This window comes from Manduca sexta, chromosome 4 (genome assembly GCF_014839805.1).
Source record: "Manduca sexta isolate Smith_Timp_Sample1 chromosome 4, JHU_Msex_v1.0, whole genome shotgun sequence".
Lineage (NCBI taxonomy): Eukaryota > Metazoa > Arthropoda > Insecta > Lepidoptera > Sphingidae > Manduca > Manduca sexta.
The window spans coordinates 9,856,802-9,878,881 of NC_051118.1; the positions used below are offsets into that span (position 1 = coordinate 9,856,802).

The following is a 22,080-nucleotide window of genomic DNA, read 5'->3' on the forward strand; positions in this document are numbered from 1 at the left end:
CCCGCGCCCATGTACCCGCCACAAGCACACGTGCAACCAATGTTAGTACATATTAATATCCATTAAAACGCTTTTAGTTCTTTATATCGAAAACTGAAATCCGTGTAATTTTTATTATTTATGTATTTCAGTGTTATAGTAATTTAAGTTGTTTCTAACTTGCCATACTCTTAATCGAATACATTTTATTTATAAATGTACTCAGTTTTATCATAGCAAATAACTTTCTAAATTTGTTCAAAGCTGTCCAAGGAATAGTTGCATACTGAAATTGCGTACCAATGTATTAAATCCAAGCATTATATAAATGACAACCATTCTATCAGGTACGGCGTTCAGTACGAGGGTGGCGCGGGCGGCGTGGCGGCGGGCGCGGGGGGGTGGCCGCAGCCCTATGACGTCACCGTCACGCGCAACGAAGGCGAGGGCTTCGGCTTCGTCGTCATCTCCTCCACCAACAAGGCGACTAGCACCATCGGTTAGTAGTCAATATCACACAAGATCTTACTAGGTTGATCTGAAGTTAGTTACCAGTTGACTAGCGGTCAGTAGTCAATATTATGCAAAATTTTACTTCATGGATCTGAAGTTAGTTACAAATTAAAGACTGGTCGAAATTGAAGTTGGTGTTATATAAGTAAGTTTGAAACTACGCGGAATCTGATGGTACTACAGTTTTCTGGAAATATAATTGTACAGGCAATGACATAGTGTGTACCTCGACGGTCGCTAGTATTATGCCATTCCGTCTTACTGGATAGACGCCAACTGACCTCAAAATCCGTTTTACAAATACAAGCCACTATAGATTTTAACTATGTAGTGTAAGCTGTCCAGTAAATACAACATAAATTAGTTATCTTCTCACAGAAAAAACTAATTCCCATTGTGTATGTCCATAGGCCAGCTGATACCTCTGTCGCCAGCGGCGCGGTGTGGAGCCCTGCGCGTGGGTGACACCATCGTTGCCATCAATGGACAGCCTGTGCGGAACCTGGCGCATCCCGAGGTGAGCCACAAATACATAATAATAATAATCACAGCCCTGTATTATATAGTGCCTCCTCTACTAATGAGAAAGTTTAGGTTTTAGTTTACCACGCTGACCTACGGGTTGCCAGACTTCACATAATATTACCTTAATAAAGATTTATTCAAAAAATTCAAAGGAATAATATAAATATTCGTATTATACCGTATAGATGCAAAATGTATTAGATAAGCATAAAATAAAAATACCCCTTAAACATCATCAGTGTTTTGACTATTAATTTGTCGAGATTATCTTGCTTATAAATGTCAATAATTCTATAATGAAATGGTTATAGTAATTACGCTATTAACAAATTATAAATTACCCATAAAACTCATATTAATAATCACAAACAAATCAACATTCATATATTTTAACCATCAGGTGGTCGCTCTAATCAAGCGTTCCGGCGCTAGCGTGACGCTCACGGTGCTGCCCGCCGACGCGCCACAGGACTGACGGCAGCTTTACCATCGCCCACCACCGGGGATGCAAGTGCCCTTCACTCCAGTGAGGTTGGTCACTCGCAGCACATCTCGATGGAGCCTCGCCTCCAACTCTTGCAATGATTTGTTTTAGATCAGTTTAGTCTGTACATCATTTGCAGCTGTTACCATCAAATATCCACAAAATAATATATTGGGTCCAAATGCGTTGTCTCCCATTCCTTAAAATTATATAGAGGTTATATAATGTCCCCACAATCAACCACAAAAAATACATTAATTTTTCACCGTATGTATAGTAGCCACTATCTATTTGGGTGTAAAATGTGTATAGTGTACCTCTACCCGATTATCAGTACTTAATATTTACATTACTATAGCTATTGCCAATGGTTTTAACGCCTTGAAGTTACACGTAAGCTGAATAAAAGCAACCTACGACAAAAAGGTGAAGAGATAAAAGCGGGTAAAGAAGCAAACTTCAGGGCTTTTAGTACACCCAACACATATTTGACTTCGTTGTAAATGACGTGGATATTCCAAACTTCGCTCAGTAACCGTCCTCCATTGTGTAAAGCAAGAAGACATAGCTTTAATAATACAATCATATTGTAAGTAATTTTAATTAAGGTATATGTTAACCGCTTCTAAGCGGTGTAAGCCAGTACATTGTTACATAATGTCGGAAGAAAGTACGTTTTATACTGACTGAAGTAAGTTTCGATTCAAGTTGAAGTCAAGGAGTGTAAAATACAGTTAAGTTGTACTTAAAGTTGAAGTACTTATCAGTTAGGGTCACGTGTAAACTCGTTGAGGGCTGGATAGACTATTTTTGATGGTAAATATAATTACCGAAACGCTCTTACAATACAGGTCATGTCACAGCGTAGCATAAGTGCTCATACGCCTTCGAAATGTCACCATTCTAAAGTTGACGAAATCGATTATATTTGACTAAAATTTATCAGTTGTAAATTTTGAAAATTCTCGAATAAAGTAAATATTATTTAAAAAAAAACTACATTTGTCTTTGGAGTAAAGTAAGATAGGTGATATATTTTAGTTCGAACTTTATTTAGGGATCCTTGTGAAGGTAATTTTGCTCATTGTGTGGATTGTTGAAAATATTTAAGGCTGAATTATCGATATAATTATGACAGCTAAGTATTTTTATAAGCATTGTTGTTACTGTTAATCATAGGCGTAATAGGAATGTTTTGGTAATATTTACCACATTTTTTATTATTATACCCAAGTTAAATCACCCGTGGTGTAGAAGTGGTTAATTTTAGGAATGCCATAGACTCTTACATAAAAATACTTGGTGTTCTTGCACACCGCTTATAAACAACAAGATGTATCAACTTTAACGTGTGAATTGTATTTAAACTTGACAATGAAACGGAGTCGCAATTAAGAGTATAAATTCAAGAAAACAAATCGGTATAGGGTATATATGTAACAGCAATTAGAAAAATAGAAATCCCTCTGTGAAAGCAGCATTAAAATTTGATAAGAAATGAGGCAGTAATTCAAATTTCAAATATTGCAACGTGCAGGAGTGGGCGTGAAGTGGGGATATCGATCCATCTCTTTCTTTCACACGTATCGTAATGCCCACTGACGTCACATGCAAGTATTTCGTCCCTTTTCTTATTTTTGACACGTCTACTACCTAATTTAAATGGCTTATAACTTGCAGATTTTTCACGAGATTTCAATGATTTATCTGTTTTACAATTTATACCACATGCATATTTTGTAAAAATTATAAATAAATAAGTCAAATACCCAATCCATATTTTATGACTCATAATATATAAGCTCAAGTGTGCTAATACTTCCAGAAACAGTAAAACGTCCCGTCCTGTAAAACCAAATTCGGTAGCTATTTTAAACCTTGATAACAATTGATTTTAGTAGTAAAAATATTAGATAACAATTAGGTTTATGGAAATATTCTTCCTTCGTATTTGTAAATAGTATCTTCCAAGTAAGTTAATAGGTAAGAATGTAATTGATGCTACTTAATACTGTTATCAAATAATCGTGTACATAATATTTTTATGTCATTCCAAAATTGAAGATATAGTCGTCAATTTCTGATAGTAACATTACTATAAAGAATTTTATTGATTTATGTTTGATAAAGTCAAGGAATGAAAGGCCATAAATGATGAATTATACAGCAATTTGATGTATAAATGTGGTTGATGGATTTACTTGTTGTGAAGTTAATCCAATGATTAAAGAAGATTGATATTTTTAATATCGATTATACTAATCGATTTTTGATGCAAGTAAAATAAATGCTATAAAACACTTTATATCAAGTTATCGCTTTCATGTCTCGAATATCACAAAATAATCGATTCAAAGCTCGATTAATCATGATCGATTATTCTTTTTATAAATTGTGTCACATAAAATGTAGGTGATATTGACTGAAAAGGAATCTTATTTATTTATAGTTGAATGTTTTAAGCTTTTCTAGTTGGGACCACCGAGATTATACGATCACTAGTTTTACACATTTGACGTTAAAAAATTTAATCTATTATTAAGATAGTGTTTTTTCTGCGGCGTCACTTGCCAAGACTTGATAATGTATTCTAATAATGGTATGTAATTTTAAGTAGATCCAGTTGTTAAAATAATATAATAATTATAAAGAAATTGATAATATTCCTTGTATAACAAAGAACTTCCATGTCTATATTTTAGCCCAAACTCGTCCAATTATAAAATATATTTACTCCAATCATTGTTATTGTGTATAGATGTAGTAATAATTTGAAATTGTATTAATTAGTCATAATAGCCTTATTCGTAAATTTTATTAGCAAAGTTAATCGTTTATCTCATTCGAATGACTTCAAGAATCTATTCGAATTGTAATATTATCGATACTTTGAAACAAGCATTACGGAAAAAGACTCATTAACTTCCTCATCAAGATCAGCAGCATATAAACAAACTATTTTATCTCTCTTACTCTTAGCTGAACTAGAAAGAGACAAAACATTTGCTAATAAATATTTATGAATAAGCGAAGAAAATTGCAATGTATAAGTGCCTTTTGTGAACAGTCGTGCCGCACCTTATATTTATGTACTCGATCACCCAAAGATGTTATATCGACCGGATTTTAATATAGACTTTAGCGCCTTAGTTTAAGACCTAGGTTTTAGACAGTTTTAGTTAGCTGTGAGTACCTTTTGAGCATATATATATATTAATTGTAATTATATTTCCAATTTAGTTTTTCACTAAGGAACCTGATAAACGTTCTAAGCCTGTTTATGAATTTGTGAATCTCACGTTTATAGTAATAACCCATTGCCATTATTCGTCCAATGGAATGATCCGAAAGATGACAAATAAGGAAATTAAATATATCAATAATCAGTGTAAATCGGGTTAAAAGCAAGCATAATTGTGTGGACTGGCGAGGGACAATCATCTCTCATTAATCTACGCTAGCTGGACTCCGTTCCATTTACTATCAGGTGAAAGGTCACTGACGTGTGAGTATAAGAAAGTAATGAGTTTTAAATTGTTAATGTTTCATTCTAAATTGTGAGCCTCAAATATTCTGGTTACCTGGTGTTTGATTCTTTTCAGCAATCGTTTTTAGCTGTAATATAAAGTTTTTATGTCCAGTTAATAGATCATGCAATTTGCGACCAGGAAATTGAGGCCATCTTTCCGGAAACTGGAAATATACGAAGAGGTATTTATTGCCTGTATGTGATGACATACTTCCGATCGTGGCGTCAAGAGATCGATTTTCGTCAATGATGCCATCATAACAGTTTAACGTGAAAATTGCAGTTGATACTTATTGTAGCCTTTCCTAGCCTGTTTTAGTTTTACACTGCATTATACTAATGCAGGAGACTTCACTGACGTTGCCATATTGACACACGTACTTGCAGTTAACGCCAGGATCGGAAGTATATCTCAATATGTTGAAATTGAAGTGTTTTTTTAATGTAACATGTTTTTAAAACATTGTCGTTTTGGGACCACCCTGTATGTTCTCTCAGTCTTAGATCAATAGGTCATACGTGCTCACAACTGTATACATCAAAAGGTAATTAATAATTATACAGATAATAGAAAATAATTTTATTTAATTAAGATTTTTTCCTTATAAATAAATCGAGAATCTATTTTTAATGCTTTTATCAATCCTGCTCCATTCATAGCTTATAATCGTTTTGATGCATTTTTTAAGTGACCCCCAATATTTCAAACCATGACAGGATGGCAAAATAACTAATTCTTAAATCTTTCTCATGTTTCTATAAGAGCAATAACAAAATGTGAGCTCTAAATGTATCATACTAAAACTTAATTCTACTTTGCCACCCTATTAGGGCCTACAGCTTATTGAATTAATTAAGGTTGGCCCTCATGGCATTGGGGTAGGGGACCCTAATATCGCTCCTAGGGGCGACGGCGACCGACAATATCCAGTTAGTGTAAGTGTCGATCCTGCTGAAGAGGTCGGGGTAGTCCTGGGTGTCGCAGGACTCGTAGTAGGAGGCGGTACCGACTACCACGCGGCCGATGACCATGGGAGCACCGGCGTCACCGAAACAGATACCACGGCCTGGGGCTTTCGCGCAGATTACACCTGCGGGGAATACGGAGTTGGCAATATATTCTATCGGTTTGTAATCTTCTTTTTATATTATAGGTTCTGCGGTTTTTGAGTAATTTCGCCAATTTCCACTAGTAATAGCAAATATTATAAACGACTTTTATAAATCTATAGGCAGCGACAAAACTAAGACAAAAATAGGAAGCCCAATGCACGTACTAGTTATTGAACGAACTAGTATTTATATGTGGCATGGGCGGGGAAGGAAGATGGGCGGTGCCCAACTTAGAAACCTGCTTAGTCTGATCACCCTACAAAAGCCTTCTGCTTAAAAGCGAATCTCGTAATACAAGGCTTTCGTTGAATTCGGTGAACTTTTTTCTCCCGGCAAATGACAGGTCCCATTTCAAATCACCAATTACACCAATCACAATTTCTCGTATGTCTTCCAATTGAGACTTTTCCACCCTCACACCCACTACAACTGTAAGCCAAGATCGGCAGTGTCACGCATTTTATGACAACGAGCGGTGAAGACCGGCGCGGCTCAGTGAAAATAGGCAGAAGTTGGAAATGTTGTGTATATGTCTGCCTATTATACTTCCGTCACTGTATCCATGATTCTGGTTTGTAGGCGGTGGAGATCTCAATTAACATCTGATATCCCTTCATTTCATATATCGGCTATGAAAACAATTATACTTACGGTCAGAGATGGCGACCGCTTCAGAGCCTTCGTACGCAGCCTTGCACTCGTCAACATTTACTTTGTACAGGTTGATGGTCTTCAGGGTTTGCAGTTGAGGTCCGCCTTCCTGCGAATCAAATATAATATGTTAGATATCTCGGAGTTATGAAGTGTTATCTGATGTTATACTGGTTGTAAGTCTCTCATATGTTAAGAGTCCGCCTGGGTAGGGACCGCCGCAATGTTTATTTCTCCCGACAAACAGCAGTGTGTAATCACTGCTGTAGCCAGCGTAACTACTGGACATAATAAGACATAACATGAAACATCTCACGTCCCAGAATGGCGAGCACAGTCGATTACCAAACAATACTTTGTAATTCAATGTGTTGGTGTTTCTACTGTTTATGGGGGGTCGTATTGCTTACCATCAGGGGAACGGCGAGCTCGTCTCGTCATTCAAAGCAATAAAAAAAATTATGGCTTCAGGAATTTTGATGTATTTTAAAACCATCGCCTCCTAGGTACAGTAGACAGCTATCGAAACTAAATAATGGCTCGTTCCATATTGGGAAAGAAAATATGACTTATGTACCACAATTTGCTCTTCAGAATAAAAACTTAAGTCACAAGACAATATCTCGACCATAAAACACGTTCGGAATACTTGCAGCCGTTTATAAAGTGTTTAACGACCGATTAATGTTTCTACAGCTAATTTTAACTGTGTTGCAAATAAATGACCCTGAACAGTGATGAACAGCTCCAAGAAATAAAATTTAAACGCATTGCTATGCGATAACCGTTGTTAGGAATGCGCTGTTTTTATCCTGACATGAAAAATATACAGGAACATTTTTGACTTTATCAGTCTTACTTATAAACTTGTTTTAGCGTTAAGAGGTGGTAAAGAATTGCTTAAATAACGGTTAAAAACATCACCGGTTTCCTAGTTTAAACCTTATTAAGGGGCAAGATGGCGGGTTTTGACTTACAGTTGACGAATAAATTTGTGTTTTAAGTAAGCATAGTTTTGCGAAAATTTAAAAGACTATATTACTAAATGTTGTAAATAACACTTTACCATTAGATACCCGTACCGCAGATGTGAAAAGTGCAAGTTTCCAACAAAAAAATATCAATAAAATTTAATTTTATTATTGCACACCCTAGTTTCACTACTCAGTTATACACTATTCAGTTATACACTTACGCCACGCCATATTAACACAAAACTACAAAATGATCATGAAAGAATAAAAGTGAAAAGTAGTTTTTTGGTGAAAATATTCATTATTCATGAATGATTTATATCCCAATATTAGTATAGGTAAAAGCGAATATGTGGTTTCATTAATTTAATACTATGTCAAAATACGTTTCATATAACGATATTTCCGGAGACCCAAACCATTTGGAACTACCGTGGTGGGTATTTCTAATTTCACCCTCCATAGTGGTTAGTGTCGCCGAAAACAAGAGTTTGATCCAACAATTCAAAACAAATTAAAAACAAAAAGACCTCGCTCAATACCCAAAATACCAATATAGCATTATGTTGCAGCGATCTTTTATTCAAATAAACTCTATGATGGAATATTCACTTATATAATACCATCAACCCTTGCTGTATAAAGGAGACCCGTGCCCAGCATACGGGTCTTCTTTAATTAATCACGCTGACTACAGGAGATAGACTACATATACCTACCTTCGAAGGTCTTATGTAGAATTCTTGACTAGGTAGGTACATAGTATAATCAATAGTTTTTAATCACCAAAACAAAAATAGCGCTAATGAACACATTTGACAAAAAAGAAACCAAACAACGATGTAATATTATACCGGAAAAAATGTAATCTTGGTTAAGATTCATTGTAAATATTTGTTACCTACTTATACGTGTTGTATCCAACTTTATGCAAGATTTGTGAAAATATTAACTCTTTATAGCTTTATCATATATGTATAAAAAATAATTTGACTGCACCCTTCCTCTACTAAAAACCACATTACTTTTTTTGGTAGTCAAAAGCTGGTGTATAACTTCTCGGGATTTTATTCTAGATGCTAATCAAGCGTCTGACAAACAATATCCACTTACATATTCGAAACCCCAGCTGACGACTTTCACAGAGCTGCCATCAGCTATACTAGTGCCCTGAGGAGGCAGGTACAGAACGTCGATAGTGCTGCTGATGCCAAGGGGAGTCTTCAACCGAACCACGGCGACATCGCCTTCTCTAGGCTTCTCCACGTAGTTGGGATACTTGATGAGCTCGTCGAACAGCACGACAACACCACCGGAGAGACTGTTGGTCGAACCAGCGCGGACCTCGAATTGGTTCAAGTTGCCACCGCTATGGAAGAATTAAGTATATTAAAAACTGTTGTATGCGCAAACGGATACGGTAGATTGCGGTTTCTCTAGTTTTCCAAAGTATTTTTTTATTGTAACTCAAAAGTGTTTTAAATAGGTAATAAAATCCACAATATATAACATTTTGTCGGTATAAATGAGTCAGCGGTAACCGGTTCATCCTAATATGGCTTACATCGGTCATCCAACATATCCATTCCATGCTTCCCTATTCCTGTTTCTTTCAAAGCGGTCGCTATGCAACGATTACTGAAATTAAGCCAAAATAAAATGAACCCGCAAGGAATATTTCCCTTGACTTCCTTCACAATCAGCTCGATAATATCAAATAATTGCGTCTTCACATTCTACTTATAGGACCAATTTCATTAGAAGGAACACACAAGAATATGAATTTTAAGTATTTTATAATCCAAAAAGTCCGCTCTGCTCTCGACAGCAAGATGTACGAAGCTATGTAGGGGGTCAGAACCCTCAGCATTGAGGACATTGACGCAAGGAGGATAATCCAAAAAACTTACGTAAAACAGTAGGACGTGGTGAGAACGTGCCACGACGAGAGCAGGGAGCCAACGCAGCGCTGTATGAGGATACCAGGGCCAGGGTAGAAGTAGGTCAGGGCGACGATGTATGGGAACTGCTCGATGGTGGTATGCTCCCCACCCACAATGCGGCTCTCGGGGGCCGCTGACACTACAGCAAAAAGCATGTGGATGTTAAAGAAGAGTGTTAGTAGTAGTAGTAAGAACATTGTGATTTCGATAAAAAAAAAAGTCAAAATAATTTTCTATTTACGCAGAATACACATCTACCTACATAATAGTTATCTATGTTTGTTTTTTTTATATGCTAGCTGTCGATAACAATTGCAGGGCTTTTTTATGGATACAATAAATTCTAGATTACCTACTTCGAATTTTTTAAATACGTGAAATTAACCTGGTAGGTTTGGATCTAGGAAATATATCTATTTTAAAGTTACACATTTGTTAATTTGGTTAACTTCAAATTATTTTGTTTATAATAGGTGTAATGAAACAAAATTACCGCCTTACTATTAAGAAGTCGTTTACAAAAAATCGCTATTATAAACGAAATTTTAACTTTTAAAAATTTGGTCTATCCTTGCCCTAAAACAATTTTATGTAGAACTAGCGACCCGCTCTGGCTTCGCACGGGTATAACATAACAAAATAACAGTATTTCTCCACTATTTAATGGATGTTATTATACATATAAACCTTCCTCTTGAATCACTCTATCTATTAAAAACCGCATCAAAATCCATTGCGTAGTTTTAAAGATTTAAGCATACAAAGGGACAGAGAAAGCGACTTTGTTTTATACTATGTAGTGATGTCGACTGTCGAGAGATGATTATCCCCGGCAATCGACACAATTATGGCGATAATTATGGCGGATTTTAACACTTTGGATACGGTGTTCGCTATCCGGGCGGGTTTAAATTTATCCTAGCACCATCAAATCTATATATCGGGACTGTCCAACATTTCTCGTGAACTTTATATTCCTATGTACTTACCGGCAGCGAGCAACGCAAGCGCAACGATCAGCCCTGAGGATGCCATCGCCGTAATCTTTAATCAGGCAAATATTTTGTTCTACTTATTTATTACTCAATATATATTATATTTGTCAGTAATTTATCATATCAGTCTAATTTGTTTTATACGGGCTGTTCATTTTTGTTTTGTTTTTTTATTGCTAGTGAACTATAAAAGTATTTTTAGGGTCAATATTAGCGGGGTGAGTGGGAGTACCTCATTTCGTTCATCACCTGAGAGGGCCATTCTAAAGTTGTTGAGAATATAAGGTAGCAATTGGCTTGCTTTATTCTGCGAGAACTATAGAGCGTCCCAATTAGTTGGTCGACAAGGTCAGCGCCAAGAGCGTCGCCAGCCGATGGCCCAGGGGGCAAGTTGATATGGAGAATGAGAAAAGTATAAATTGTAAGTAAAGTCGAGAGCACGTGTTCCTCTCCCACTCCCCCGTTCCACTTTTACAATAACATAGAGCAGAACGTAATTGATCATACGGAATATTAAGAATCGAATTGGTGAATTCATACGAGTTTCGACGTTTGGGAAGCAAGTCAAGTCAAATACTTAGGACTTTGGTTGCTTAGTGCAATACCTTTGTTTTATTATATTTATAAGAATTTTGTTTTAGATATATCCCTATCCCGCATCGAACCTCTGGCCCTCCCCCTTTTTTTTTTTTTTTCGCGGAGAAAGTCCCCTATTTCTACCGCCCAGTCTTCGCGGGGGGCGACTGAGCATTTATGTTGGGGTAACCGTTGCCTTACGACCCGACAATTGAAGCGGCCCGGGACCCTCGGGCGGCGGTCGGGCCGAGTCCCTAACCAATGAACCTAACCTAAGTCCCTACGCAACGGCCTACCAACTAAAACTCTGCGTTGACCCTCTTCGGCGCATAAGAGACGGCTGCGGGCTTCCCCGAGACGGCAGGTCCGAGTCTTCGTCCGCAGCCGCCCCTGCGCGGTGCCGCCTTGCGGCCCGTCTCATAAATGTGGGAGGGCTCCTAAGCCCCCTCGCACCGAAAGACGCTCTCAGCGTCCTTCGGTGCGAGGGACCCCCGGGTGATCCCATCCCGGGGGTCAACCGAAAAATGTGCAAGAAATGCACAAAATGCACTAAAGCGGACAGCCCCCTGCTGCCCGCCGACGACCCCCTTCGTGGCCCCTATTAGTCGCCTCTTACGACAGGCAGGGGTTTACCGTGGTGGTATTCTCCAAACGCCCCCATTCCACAGGGCGGTACAACCTCTAGCCCTCCTAGGTTATTCTGATCATCCGTGAGCATTTCTTAGTTTCATCAAATGAAATTTAAATATTATCCCTTTGTATTTTAAAGCACCATGTACTATGGGCCTCGATCAGCTCATCGGAAAGGAAGCTTAGATAATGTGCAACCGCAATCTCGCACGTACGCTTTATCTAAAAATACAATTTATAATCGTAATTAATAGCATCCAGATAATCCACTTAATACTTTAATTTTATACTTTACATTCGAACTACAAATTGCCTAAAACAGTTGTTGGCAAGCTACGTTGGTGAAATCATAGCAGAAGATTAGTAGCTTGCACTTGTAGACGGACCCAGTATTTTTTTCCGGGGCGCATTCAGCGGTGCAGCATCTTTACAAGCCGTTTCCCCGGTAGTCTTATCTTACATACATCATAGGCCACGTATCGTTGATATAGTTGATGCGTCGTTAACTACACCCCTGATGAATAAAGACTATCCAGTTGCCCATAAATAGTAAAAAAGCTCACACAAGAAATTTTGCTGGACCTAGGACTTGAACACACGATATCATAGTCCACCGATCGCATTTACTGCCACTAGACCAAGGAGGCAATGAAACATTTTTTTATTCCTCAAATAATTATGCTCTTACCTGGTAACATTTCAAAATGTCAAATATTTACCAGACTCCAGAGATTTATATTATGTAGGTATATATCAATAGGGGACCGGCCTGTGTTCGATTTTGTACATTATTCTATATGAAATGGTTGATAATACGAAAAAGAAACCCTCCTGCGAAAACTGCATTAAAATTGGTTAAAAAGTGAGCCAGTAATTCATATTTCAAATATTATTATGTGCCGAAGTGGGCGCGAAGTGGGAATATCGCTTCATCTCTTACTTTCACACGCGTCGTAATGCCCGATGACGTCACACGTGGTTATTGCGCCTCTTTTCTGTTTCTTGTTACTTACCCCTTCTACCGAAATTAAAAGACTTATAACTTGTTGATTTTTTACCAGATTTAAATAATTCTATCTGTGTTATAATTTATATAACGTAAATATTTGATAATAATAAAGAACAAAAATGAGTCCGGTCCCCTATTATTGGTCGGCATTTCTTTCAAAGTAGTATTTAGCAATGAATGGTAAGCAATACGTTGGATTAGAAAATATCAAGAATAATACATCTCGTTTTCGTTGTACGAAACAGAAAACCAAAATTTAAGCAATGCAAGGTGTATTGGGCTACGGAATAAAACCTGCAACTATTTTATAGTATTTTTATGATTTAAAAAATATACTTAAGTAATTCTGTCACATAATTCTCTTTGTCTGTCACTTTAATTTTCGAATGCATAACAGCTAAATTCTCCGTATGTTTTAAATTTCAGTTAAACACAATATAATAAATTGAACATGGGAAATCAACATTTAAACTGTAAACCAATTTATTTTGATGACAAGAATATGAGTGCTGGTGATGCTGGATTTGATTGCATTCCACTAACCTGTGAAATGAACATGAAAAATAAATGTTCAGGAAAAATAGAAACATGCGTAAGATGAAACAGCAAGCATACTTCAAGACAGCAGGAATATCGCGTTCTGATATAAGAAGAATACGTAATTTGTTTACTGATAACAAACCAATATTACTGGCATTGTTAGCTTGTAGCTCTAATCATCGTGTAAACTATAGACCTAGCGTTAAAAACTGCAATTCAGAGCAAATTCATTCGAAACCTTGCAAGAAGTCATCCCGAAAAGTTATATCAAAGACTTATTCCAATTACTGTCCTGAATGTAGTAAAACGACTATAACCACAAAACGATCAAATTTTTGATGCCGCAATTGTATATTTCTCAATAGTTGTACTACTTCCTGAAACCGTGACATTTAATTCTGGGTAAACCCAATAGTTGAGTGGCAACACAGCGCAGTGGCGCGCCTTCGTGTTGCGGAGTGATCAGTTTTCTCGTGTGTCACTGGAAATCAAAGTTTTTATGTTTCTTCTGGAATTATCGCTTTTAAATCGGTAGTTAATCATAAAGTGACATTTTTGTGATTATGTGTTGTTATCTCTTGTGTAGCAGAGGCGTATGATAAGGGTAAGATAATACATGACATGTTGCTTGTACGAGGTCCGAAAAATAAATTTCTTTCAGTGTTCTTTGATTTTATTATAAGTAAAGTTTTTTTGAACTTTTACAGCGTATTTGGGATTTGATTTTGCCCTAAAAATGCTAACAATTTGCTTCAAAACAAGGTATTAGACGTGTAACATGTGTATTATTATTTTGTATATGTTTAACAAATCGTTGACAAAACTCATGTTTTAGTTATGTGCCGCGGCTATGTACATTTTGAACGGTTCCATTATTGCGTATTCCTGAGATAATCATATAAGAATCCTATTAGAATCAAAACTGTCCCTATACGTGGCTTATTTTGAGTCTACCCACAAGTTTTTAATAATACTTTTCGATTTGTGAAAAGTTGCAAATTACGAACAAAAAATATGATATTTCTTTTCGTTTTACATTAAATTGAAGAAACGTATGTTTATAACGTTGTAAATGTTACAAAAACATAAATTATAATGTGCAATGCATCAGAAGTTAAAAATATATTAATCATACTAGCCTTCAAATTTTGTTATCAGTGCTAAATTCCGTTTATACAGTTGTGAGGGTTCTCATGTGCCAACCTCATTATTTGCAACTTCAACAGTAACTTTACACCATACTTAATCATTATTAGCAAACTCATAAGTATAAAACTTCTATAATAAGCAAAAAAGACCAATTAAAAGTTTCAAGAAAAGATTCTGGGAATGTATTTCTATACTTAGACCTTGGTTCAATAATCCATTTTTTTTACTAAACAAGGGTAGTTTGAAAACAGTTTACTAAAACTTGATAATTCCTTCTTCATGTATAACTAATAAATAAAACTTTATTGGTATCTTATTTGAGCTCAAGTTATTGTGTAGTGTAGAAAATGAAATTGTCATTTGCATTGGCAGAGGCCTGCATAAAGCCTAGTTTAAAGTGAAAACTCACAAATACAGTCTTAGTTTTTTTTTTACTATTATACTTATATCTACCAAAATATATGTTTTTTCCAAAAAAGTTCTCATGTAAATATTCATTATTACAATCTGCATATGTAACTCTAAAATAAATTAAATATAAACCATGTTTATCAATAAAAGGATGCTATGCTGAGTTATTTATTATACATTACTTTTTAATTTTCATATACATTTCCCACTTGGCAAACCCTAAGATATATTTAATATCCATTTATAGATATTTTTGGTCAGCGATGATCTCTTATGATCAGTTGACACTCTCAACCATTTGCCCTTTATAGAAAACTATCTGATCAATTAGAATTGTGAATAACATTAACATCAACAGATTACGATGCACTGAATCCATGCATCAGGTGACATCACTCACCACAATATTAAGGGTTAAAATTTCTCATGCTAACCACAATGTAGGTATAATTTTATTAAAATGCACAATTTCTTTGCAATAATGATTAATTAAGCACAGTATGTATTCATTATTTTAGTAAATTTAAATTCTGACATGATTTTGGCAAGTTAATTAAGTTTAACCTTTGCAAAGAAATACTTCCTATTTTAATTAGTGTAATATGTCATTTATAGCATTTTGGCGGTCATGATACATTGTGAGGCCTAAATCTGTAGCTGTATTGTATGCAGAAAATAGTAAAACATAAAGTTAAGTATGCTATAAATGTAATTTCAAAAGCACTCATTGTAAAACATCGACAAATAACAATAACAAAAAATATACAACAAAAACATTGACATGTCAGAACACATACAATTTTGTTGTTTCGAGCATTATATTTAGACTTCATGGTACATACCTCAGTAACCATCTCTTCTTCTTAATTGTTCCCCCATTACTGAGGATAGTGACTTGTTCTGCGTTAGGAAATCTGTTTCTAGTTGATACAATCCGTAACCATAACACCACATTACTCCACAAGTCTCAACAACAAAACAGTAACAAATAGTGTTGCATACCAAAGCTAACACTATCACAGTTGAATCCCACGCTCATTCTAATTGGTACAAATTGACTCCACAATCTGTTCCACACTATTGTGATGATGTCAAATTGTAGGTGATGCTTACTGCTGCTTTAACACTGTACCTGATTTAATAGTGGATAAAATGTGGATTGTATACCCTACAGGTTAGTTATTTTAATCAATAAAAAATATTAATTGTGTTTAAAGATAAAATTTGTGTTCATCGTATTGTGTTAAGTATTTTGTTTGTGATTTGTAATGGGTAAGTTCTTGTTTTGATTTAATGTCGACAATTTTACTCTGTAGGCAAGTTGAGGATATCTAAATGAAAGGTCAGTGTTTATCGTAAATATGTTTGTTTGTGATTCAATTAAATGTAAATTATAATGCGCTCGCTCTTGTTACAAATAATAAAATTAAAAGCGGTCATATTAATAAAGAATAATTTATTTCAAAAAAATTATGTGATTAAAATTTAAAGGAAAGTATCCATTAATATTCCATAGTCCATCTTATGTTCCCTAAATAATAATCTTGGTATATTTTTCTAAAAGATATTACAAGTCACAAATTAATCACAATGTCTGTAATTCTTGATTTTTGTTATTGATCTGTTTAATAAATAAAATAAATTAATATAACAGAATTAAATATATAATATAGTCAATTATACGTCTGAAACTACTTAGTCATAATTTAATGTTTATTGAGAACTAAGAACGAATAAGAAAGATATCTTAAGAACAACATTAACAACTGACATGAATTTTAATGATGAAGCGCTGTAAATTGGTGATTATTCCATCTGAAACGGAACCCGGTAAAATTTCATATTTTTTTACAACCAAATATTGCTGACTTCAATCATAATAGTAATGAGTATTTCTCATAGTAAATGTAACGAAATAGTTTTTACGAAATATTATTAAGACTTTTTCGTCTCATTTTTTTTTGTTACTTTTATCTTAGCACAAGAAAGAATAAACGTATGTGATGCATGAATGTAATGACAAACAAAAACAAATTATAATATTTGAGACAGTAAAGTTCGTAAAAACTATTTCGTAACGTAGATTTATATTAAGAAATATACAAACAAACGCTACCATCATATTGATGGCGCCAAAACAATTATCCGTAATACGTACTGTGTAGTGATTGTAAAATTGAAGATAGCGGTTAGAAACTATGTTTCCAAACAAAAAAGTTTGTTACTCGTTTCATTTTACCTAACTAATTACTATTCCCACCATTTAGCCAAGGGTATCAAATTAAATCCACTTGTTAAAGATCAATTTCGCCCCAATCAGATATGAAACAGCAGTTCCACGGCCGACGGGCTCAAACGACCGCCAAACTTGACTTGAAGCTAATTAATACCGCGCGTTGTAGAAGTTTTGAGAACAAGTTGGTGGCTTGCGGCGCGAGGTCCGCCGGGAGCCTAGTGAATGCGTAACTTTATAACGAGTGTGTGGATGCGTCTTTATAATCGTGTTAAGGTTATAGCTTAAGGTCCATTTTTCATACATTTTGTTTCACCTTTAATCTGGGTAACTAAACTAGTATTGACAAGTAAAGAATTTAAATTGACGTCTAGTTAGTGATTAGTTCTCGCAGTTGAAAGAAAAACAAATTTAATACGACGAAATTTTAAAGGCCGAAATATCCATGCATATTAATTATTTTTACGTTTTTCTTTCAACTGCGAGAACTAATCACTAACTAGACGTGAATTTAAATTCTTTACTTGTCAATACTTGTTTAGTTACCCAGATTAAAGGTGAAACAAAATGTATGAAAAATGGACCTTAAGCTATAACCTTAAAACGAAATGTCTAGGTATTATATTATTTTATAATTTGACAAACGAGTAAATTTTCCACCTCTATTATATTTCTTTATATTTCTTCGATGTACAAAAACTTGTGCATCATTCATTAGTTAGTAAGAATAATGCGTGGTGTGCCTAAGCCGCTAATGAATTTATTAAAATAAATTGTAAGTTGGCTATAGTAAAGCCGTAATTTTTCGCGATTCGATTACTTCCACTTACAAGTAAAATTTATAAAAAATGCTTTTGCCAGCGGTTCCACCAGCGTGAATTAAAATTCCGGGATAAAAGTTTATATTACTCGGGAATAATGTAGCTTCCTATTAGTGAAGGAATTTTTAAAATCGCTTCAGCAGTTACGGAGATTAGCCCTGTGAACATACAAACAAACTTTCCTCTCAATCACATTCGCATAGCTTTCTTTCCATTTCAGTTTACACGCTCGTATCATTGTCAATAGCAGAGACCGTATCCGATATTTCCCGACGTATCGAGTTTCGAACACAAATCGAATACCGGGAATGGCTTTTCTAACATAGTTTCCTGGCTGCAGCCGGCAACCGGAAACGTAAGCTCAACGCTCCACAGCATGGGGTGCTGGTGCAAACATAAATTGTTGTGTAGTGACACTGAGATTTTATTCTCGTGTGCGGATATTCAGGATCCTGGGATTTAAATATGGCGCGATTTTTACAATAAAATTATATAGACGTACGATATATTATCTTTGTGCAGAATTATTTATAAGGTAAATATTATATAGTAAGTTTTTTTTTGTTATATGGGGACGACAGTGACCCCCACTGCACTTGATGGTAGGTGGTCCGAAAAGTGTCGACTGACGAGAGATGCTTGTTCTTCGCCATCGGCACATTTATCCAACGCTCTATCTTCATTTACTATTTAGCTTCCCATTATTTTAATTTAATTACAGGCGTCTGTTCTATTCCAGCATAAGGCATGTTATAAATATTTAATTTTAAATTGATGTACCCAATTAACCATAATAATTTACTAGTTAAAGATTGTTCGACGGTTAATTATAGTCTAAAATAGCACATGTAACTCCAAAACGGTTCCAAATTCTATTTTCTTCGGAACATTATTTCAAATAATAACCATTGTAAGCTGCCTTTGGTTGTTCCTACTAATTATTACCAAGATACTATGTTCGTCGATTGTAACCACATATATGTCCCACATTTTTCTTGCTGTCGATAGCAATGCAGTTACATGCCGATTAGTGATTCATGATCCTGAAGCTACTTTTTAGAATTAGACGAGCTTACTCGTCGTTCAGCATAAAAATGTCTAGTACAACAAGTACATTTTTCATCAGACGAGTTACCTGCTCCTCGTCGCAAAATAAAACTACTTCCAGCTAACACTCGCTCAATGAACAAGTGTGCAAACTTTAGCGATAATGTCGCTTTGGCATCGGCGAACGTCGCAACAAGTGTGCTGATGCATCTTTATTGTTTAATGGAGGCCGTCCGCGGCTTCATTGGCGAGATGCGATCTGTTACTGTAAATATGATTGGTTAGTTTAGAAGTTTCTAGAATATTATGAATGTTTATCATTGTGTCGCAGGATGTCTATTGCTGAAAATAGTTCTAAATTGTATGTAAATTCGGTGTGAGTTTGAGGACCAAGTTTGTCAAAATGAGTAGGAAACCTCTGGATTGTTGGAGCTATGCTGTAGACGGTTTTCTTTGCACTACAAATTGGCTGGTTTAACTAGCATGCTATTAATGTCTCGATAAAATTACCGTAAATGGCAGACCGTTTTTGCCTTCTGTATCGGAAATTCTACACGTCAGTAGAATTTCCGAAGGCTCACTAAATCCTTCTCAATTCCAATATCCAAGATAACGACTAGACATTCATCCAAAGCGACTTAAAAATGTTGCCAGGCACAAAAAATAAAATGCTTATTTAAAATTCAGCGAAATCTAGTTAAATTTCACTCATAAAACAATTCACGCCACCGCACCTATCTTAACAAATCATAATGTTAATTAGTCCGCTTTAGTTTCGCACGTCGAACATAACTAACAAATTGCGTGTAGTAGGCACTTGTTAATTGATAGCTGCGCTGTAACAAGACGTAATAGAGCGTGTATTGATGCTTGTATGGTTTAGATGTTTAAATGATACTGTAGTATTGAGTGTTGCGGAGGAGACTCCGTTTTATTCTGGAGAAGTATTGTTTTCATATTTAACGAGTAGGTTGGTGGCATGGATGAGTAGTTTATCAACACTTTGTCTGATTTGGGTTAGCACTATAATATTATTTAAGTGTTATACTGGACATTCTGAGAATAGCACCATGATGCATTATTTTATAATCTCTTTTAATCCCAGTTAGGGCACTCGTGGCGCTAAGAGGGAAGCGACATGATGTCTTGATGACTTGATGTTATTAAATTATAATTAGCCACTAAACAAATATGAAATATGCAATGATTACTAAATCTATTTTTATCACAATTAAAATTTCTGCAAATATCTAAACCCAGAATAGAATTCAGAAGCCCACATTAGAACAATTTATTTAAATAAGTAGTGGGCTTCAGCCGCAGCGGACGTACTCGAGTTACCGTCCACGCACCGGAAGGCGGGTCGGCCCCCGCCTGGTGCTCAGGTGGCCGCCGAAGGTCGCTGGGAATGCACCAGACCGCGGATTACATGCGTTTGTATTGTCTAGGTTATATAAATTGTCACAGTTCTGTAGGCCGTGGGTAGAATTTATATATTTGCCAACAGTTCTGCAGTATTTTCGTCCTATATGACAGGGATTGAAACTTAATTATTTTGAAAAATTAAAATTTCAGATTCAACAATTTACCCCCTTTCCGTCTTGTCTGTTAAATGATATTCGTGTTGATACTTTTAATCCCTTATTTCTATACCATTTGTACCAACTTTTAGCTCAGTCCAAAATTCCCATTGTGCCTTTTTTCTCCAAAAAAATGTATACTAAACTTTATCCAAAACAATCAGTTTTTTGTACGTTTATCGCTAACATGTTAAATAATAAAGACCAAATACTTTCACATAATAACAGTAGTTAACAATGATGTAGCGTGTTTATCTAAGCACTAGCGCACATGTATCTTGTACAATAATAGACGTCCTTGAGGCGAGCGAGGCTGCGTATCGCCTAGCAGGTACCTTTGCACAGGACTTGACTAGTTTGTGTGACCTGAGTGGGGAACAATAGTAATAAAATGTTTTAGAGCGATGAATTTAACTGAAAATAGAATAATAACACACGCATTTATCCATATACAGGCACTATATGATGATATATACAACACGAATACTGTATTGTTATACGTGTGTAATAATAGTATTTATTTTTCATTGTTATTTTTCACAGTATAATGAACATTCTAGTATCTTTGAATAGTCATTAATCAGTGTGCAAATCTAAAATGATTGTCTAACACGACCCGCCCAAGATTAAACCTCAAAGAGCGTTGATGTGAGGCAGGCGGCTGTACGTAGAAACGAAGTTAATTCCCTCCTGCAAATGAATTATATTGCGCCGACCCCATATTACAGGCGGCTGTAGGTAAAAACAAAGTTCATTCTTTCTACAAATGAAACATTTTGCTCCGATCCAGCGTTAGAATGGGATGGCAGAGGTTCCCAAACGTATATTTCTCATAGATCGCTTTAAAAAAAAAATCTGGTGCCGGTGGACACGCTGCAAATAAATTTCTACCATTCCCCAGAATATGCAAGTTTTTACACGTAACAGTGGCTGCGCTTCTTAAAATATTATCTGCTGACATTGATAGCTGAAGTCAAGGAAACATTTTAGTTCTTTACTATCAAACCGCATACATTTTCGTGGACCCCTGCTTACGAATTGTGAAGCATTTCTTTGATCATGCCAATCTAGACCCCGTCGAGTCTTCCATGGACCGCTGGGCGTGTGGACCACATGAAATCAATGGTCTATAATAAAGTGGTGCGCTAAAACCAATTTTGCTTGGATAGAATACATAATCGTATATTGCCACAGTCGAATTTAGGCTAATGTAAAAATATATTAAAAATATGTGGGAATAGGTCATGTAAAGTTAACCGAGGTTAGTTTCTTACACAATAAACGTATTGTGTGTGCCAGACTGTGCCAAATAAAGAGCAAACACGAATACTGGCGAGTAAATAAAGTAAATATTATGAGCGTATGGATTTGCGTCTGC

The 22,080-nt window shown here is 35.7% G+C and overlaps 2 protein-coding genes across 2 annotated transcripts; one reads left to right on the forward strand and one right to left on the reverse strand.

Moving 5' to 3' along the window:
• The first annotated feature begins 6 nt into the window (after positions 1 to 6).
• Positions 7 to 4,817, forward strand: LOC119190307 (membrane-associated guanylate kinase, WW and PDZ domain-containing protein 1-like). The gene is made up of 4 exons (XM_037441966.1): positions 7 to 41; positions 327 to 478; positions 903 to 1,009; positions 1,418 to 4,817. The coding sequence occupies exons 1-4, from the start codon at positions 10 to 12 to the stop codon at positions 1,490 to 1,492; spliced, it is 366 nt and encodes a 121-aa protein (XP_037297863.1). The 5' UTR covers positions 7 to 9; the 3' UTR covers positions 1,493 to 4,817.
• A 995-nt stretch (positions 4,818 to 5,812) lies between these two features.
• On the reverse strand, positions 5,813 to 10,833 carry LOC119190310 (trypsin, alkaline C-like). The gene is made up of 5 exons (XM_037441971.1): positions 10,701 to 10,833; positions 9,679 to 9,850; positions 8,882 to 9,137; positions 6,795 to 6,903; positions 5,813 to 6,121 (listed from the first exon to the last, which is right to left on the reverse strand). Exons 1-5 carry the CDS (start codon positions 10,744 to 10,746, stop codon positions 5,880 to 5,882), a joined length of 825 nt encoding a protein of 274 aa, XP_037297868.1. The 5' UTR covers positions 10,747 to 10,833; the 3' UTR covers positions 5,813 to 5,879.
• Between the last annotated feature and the right edge of the window lie 11,247 nt (positions 10,834 to 22,080).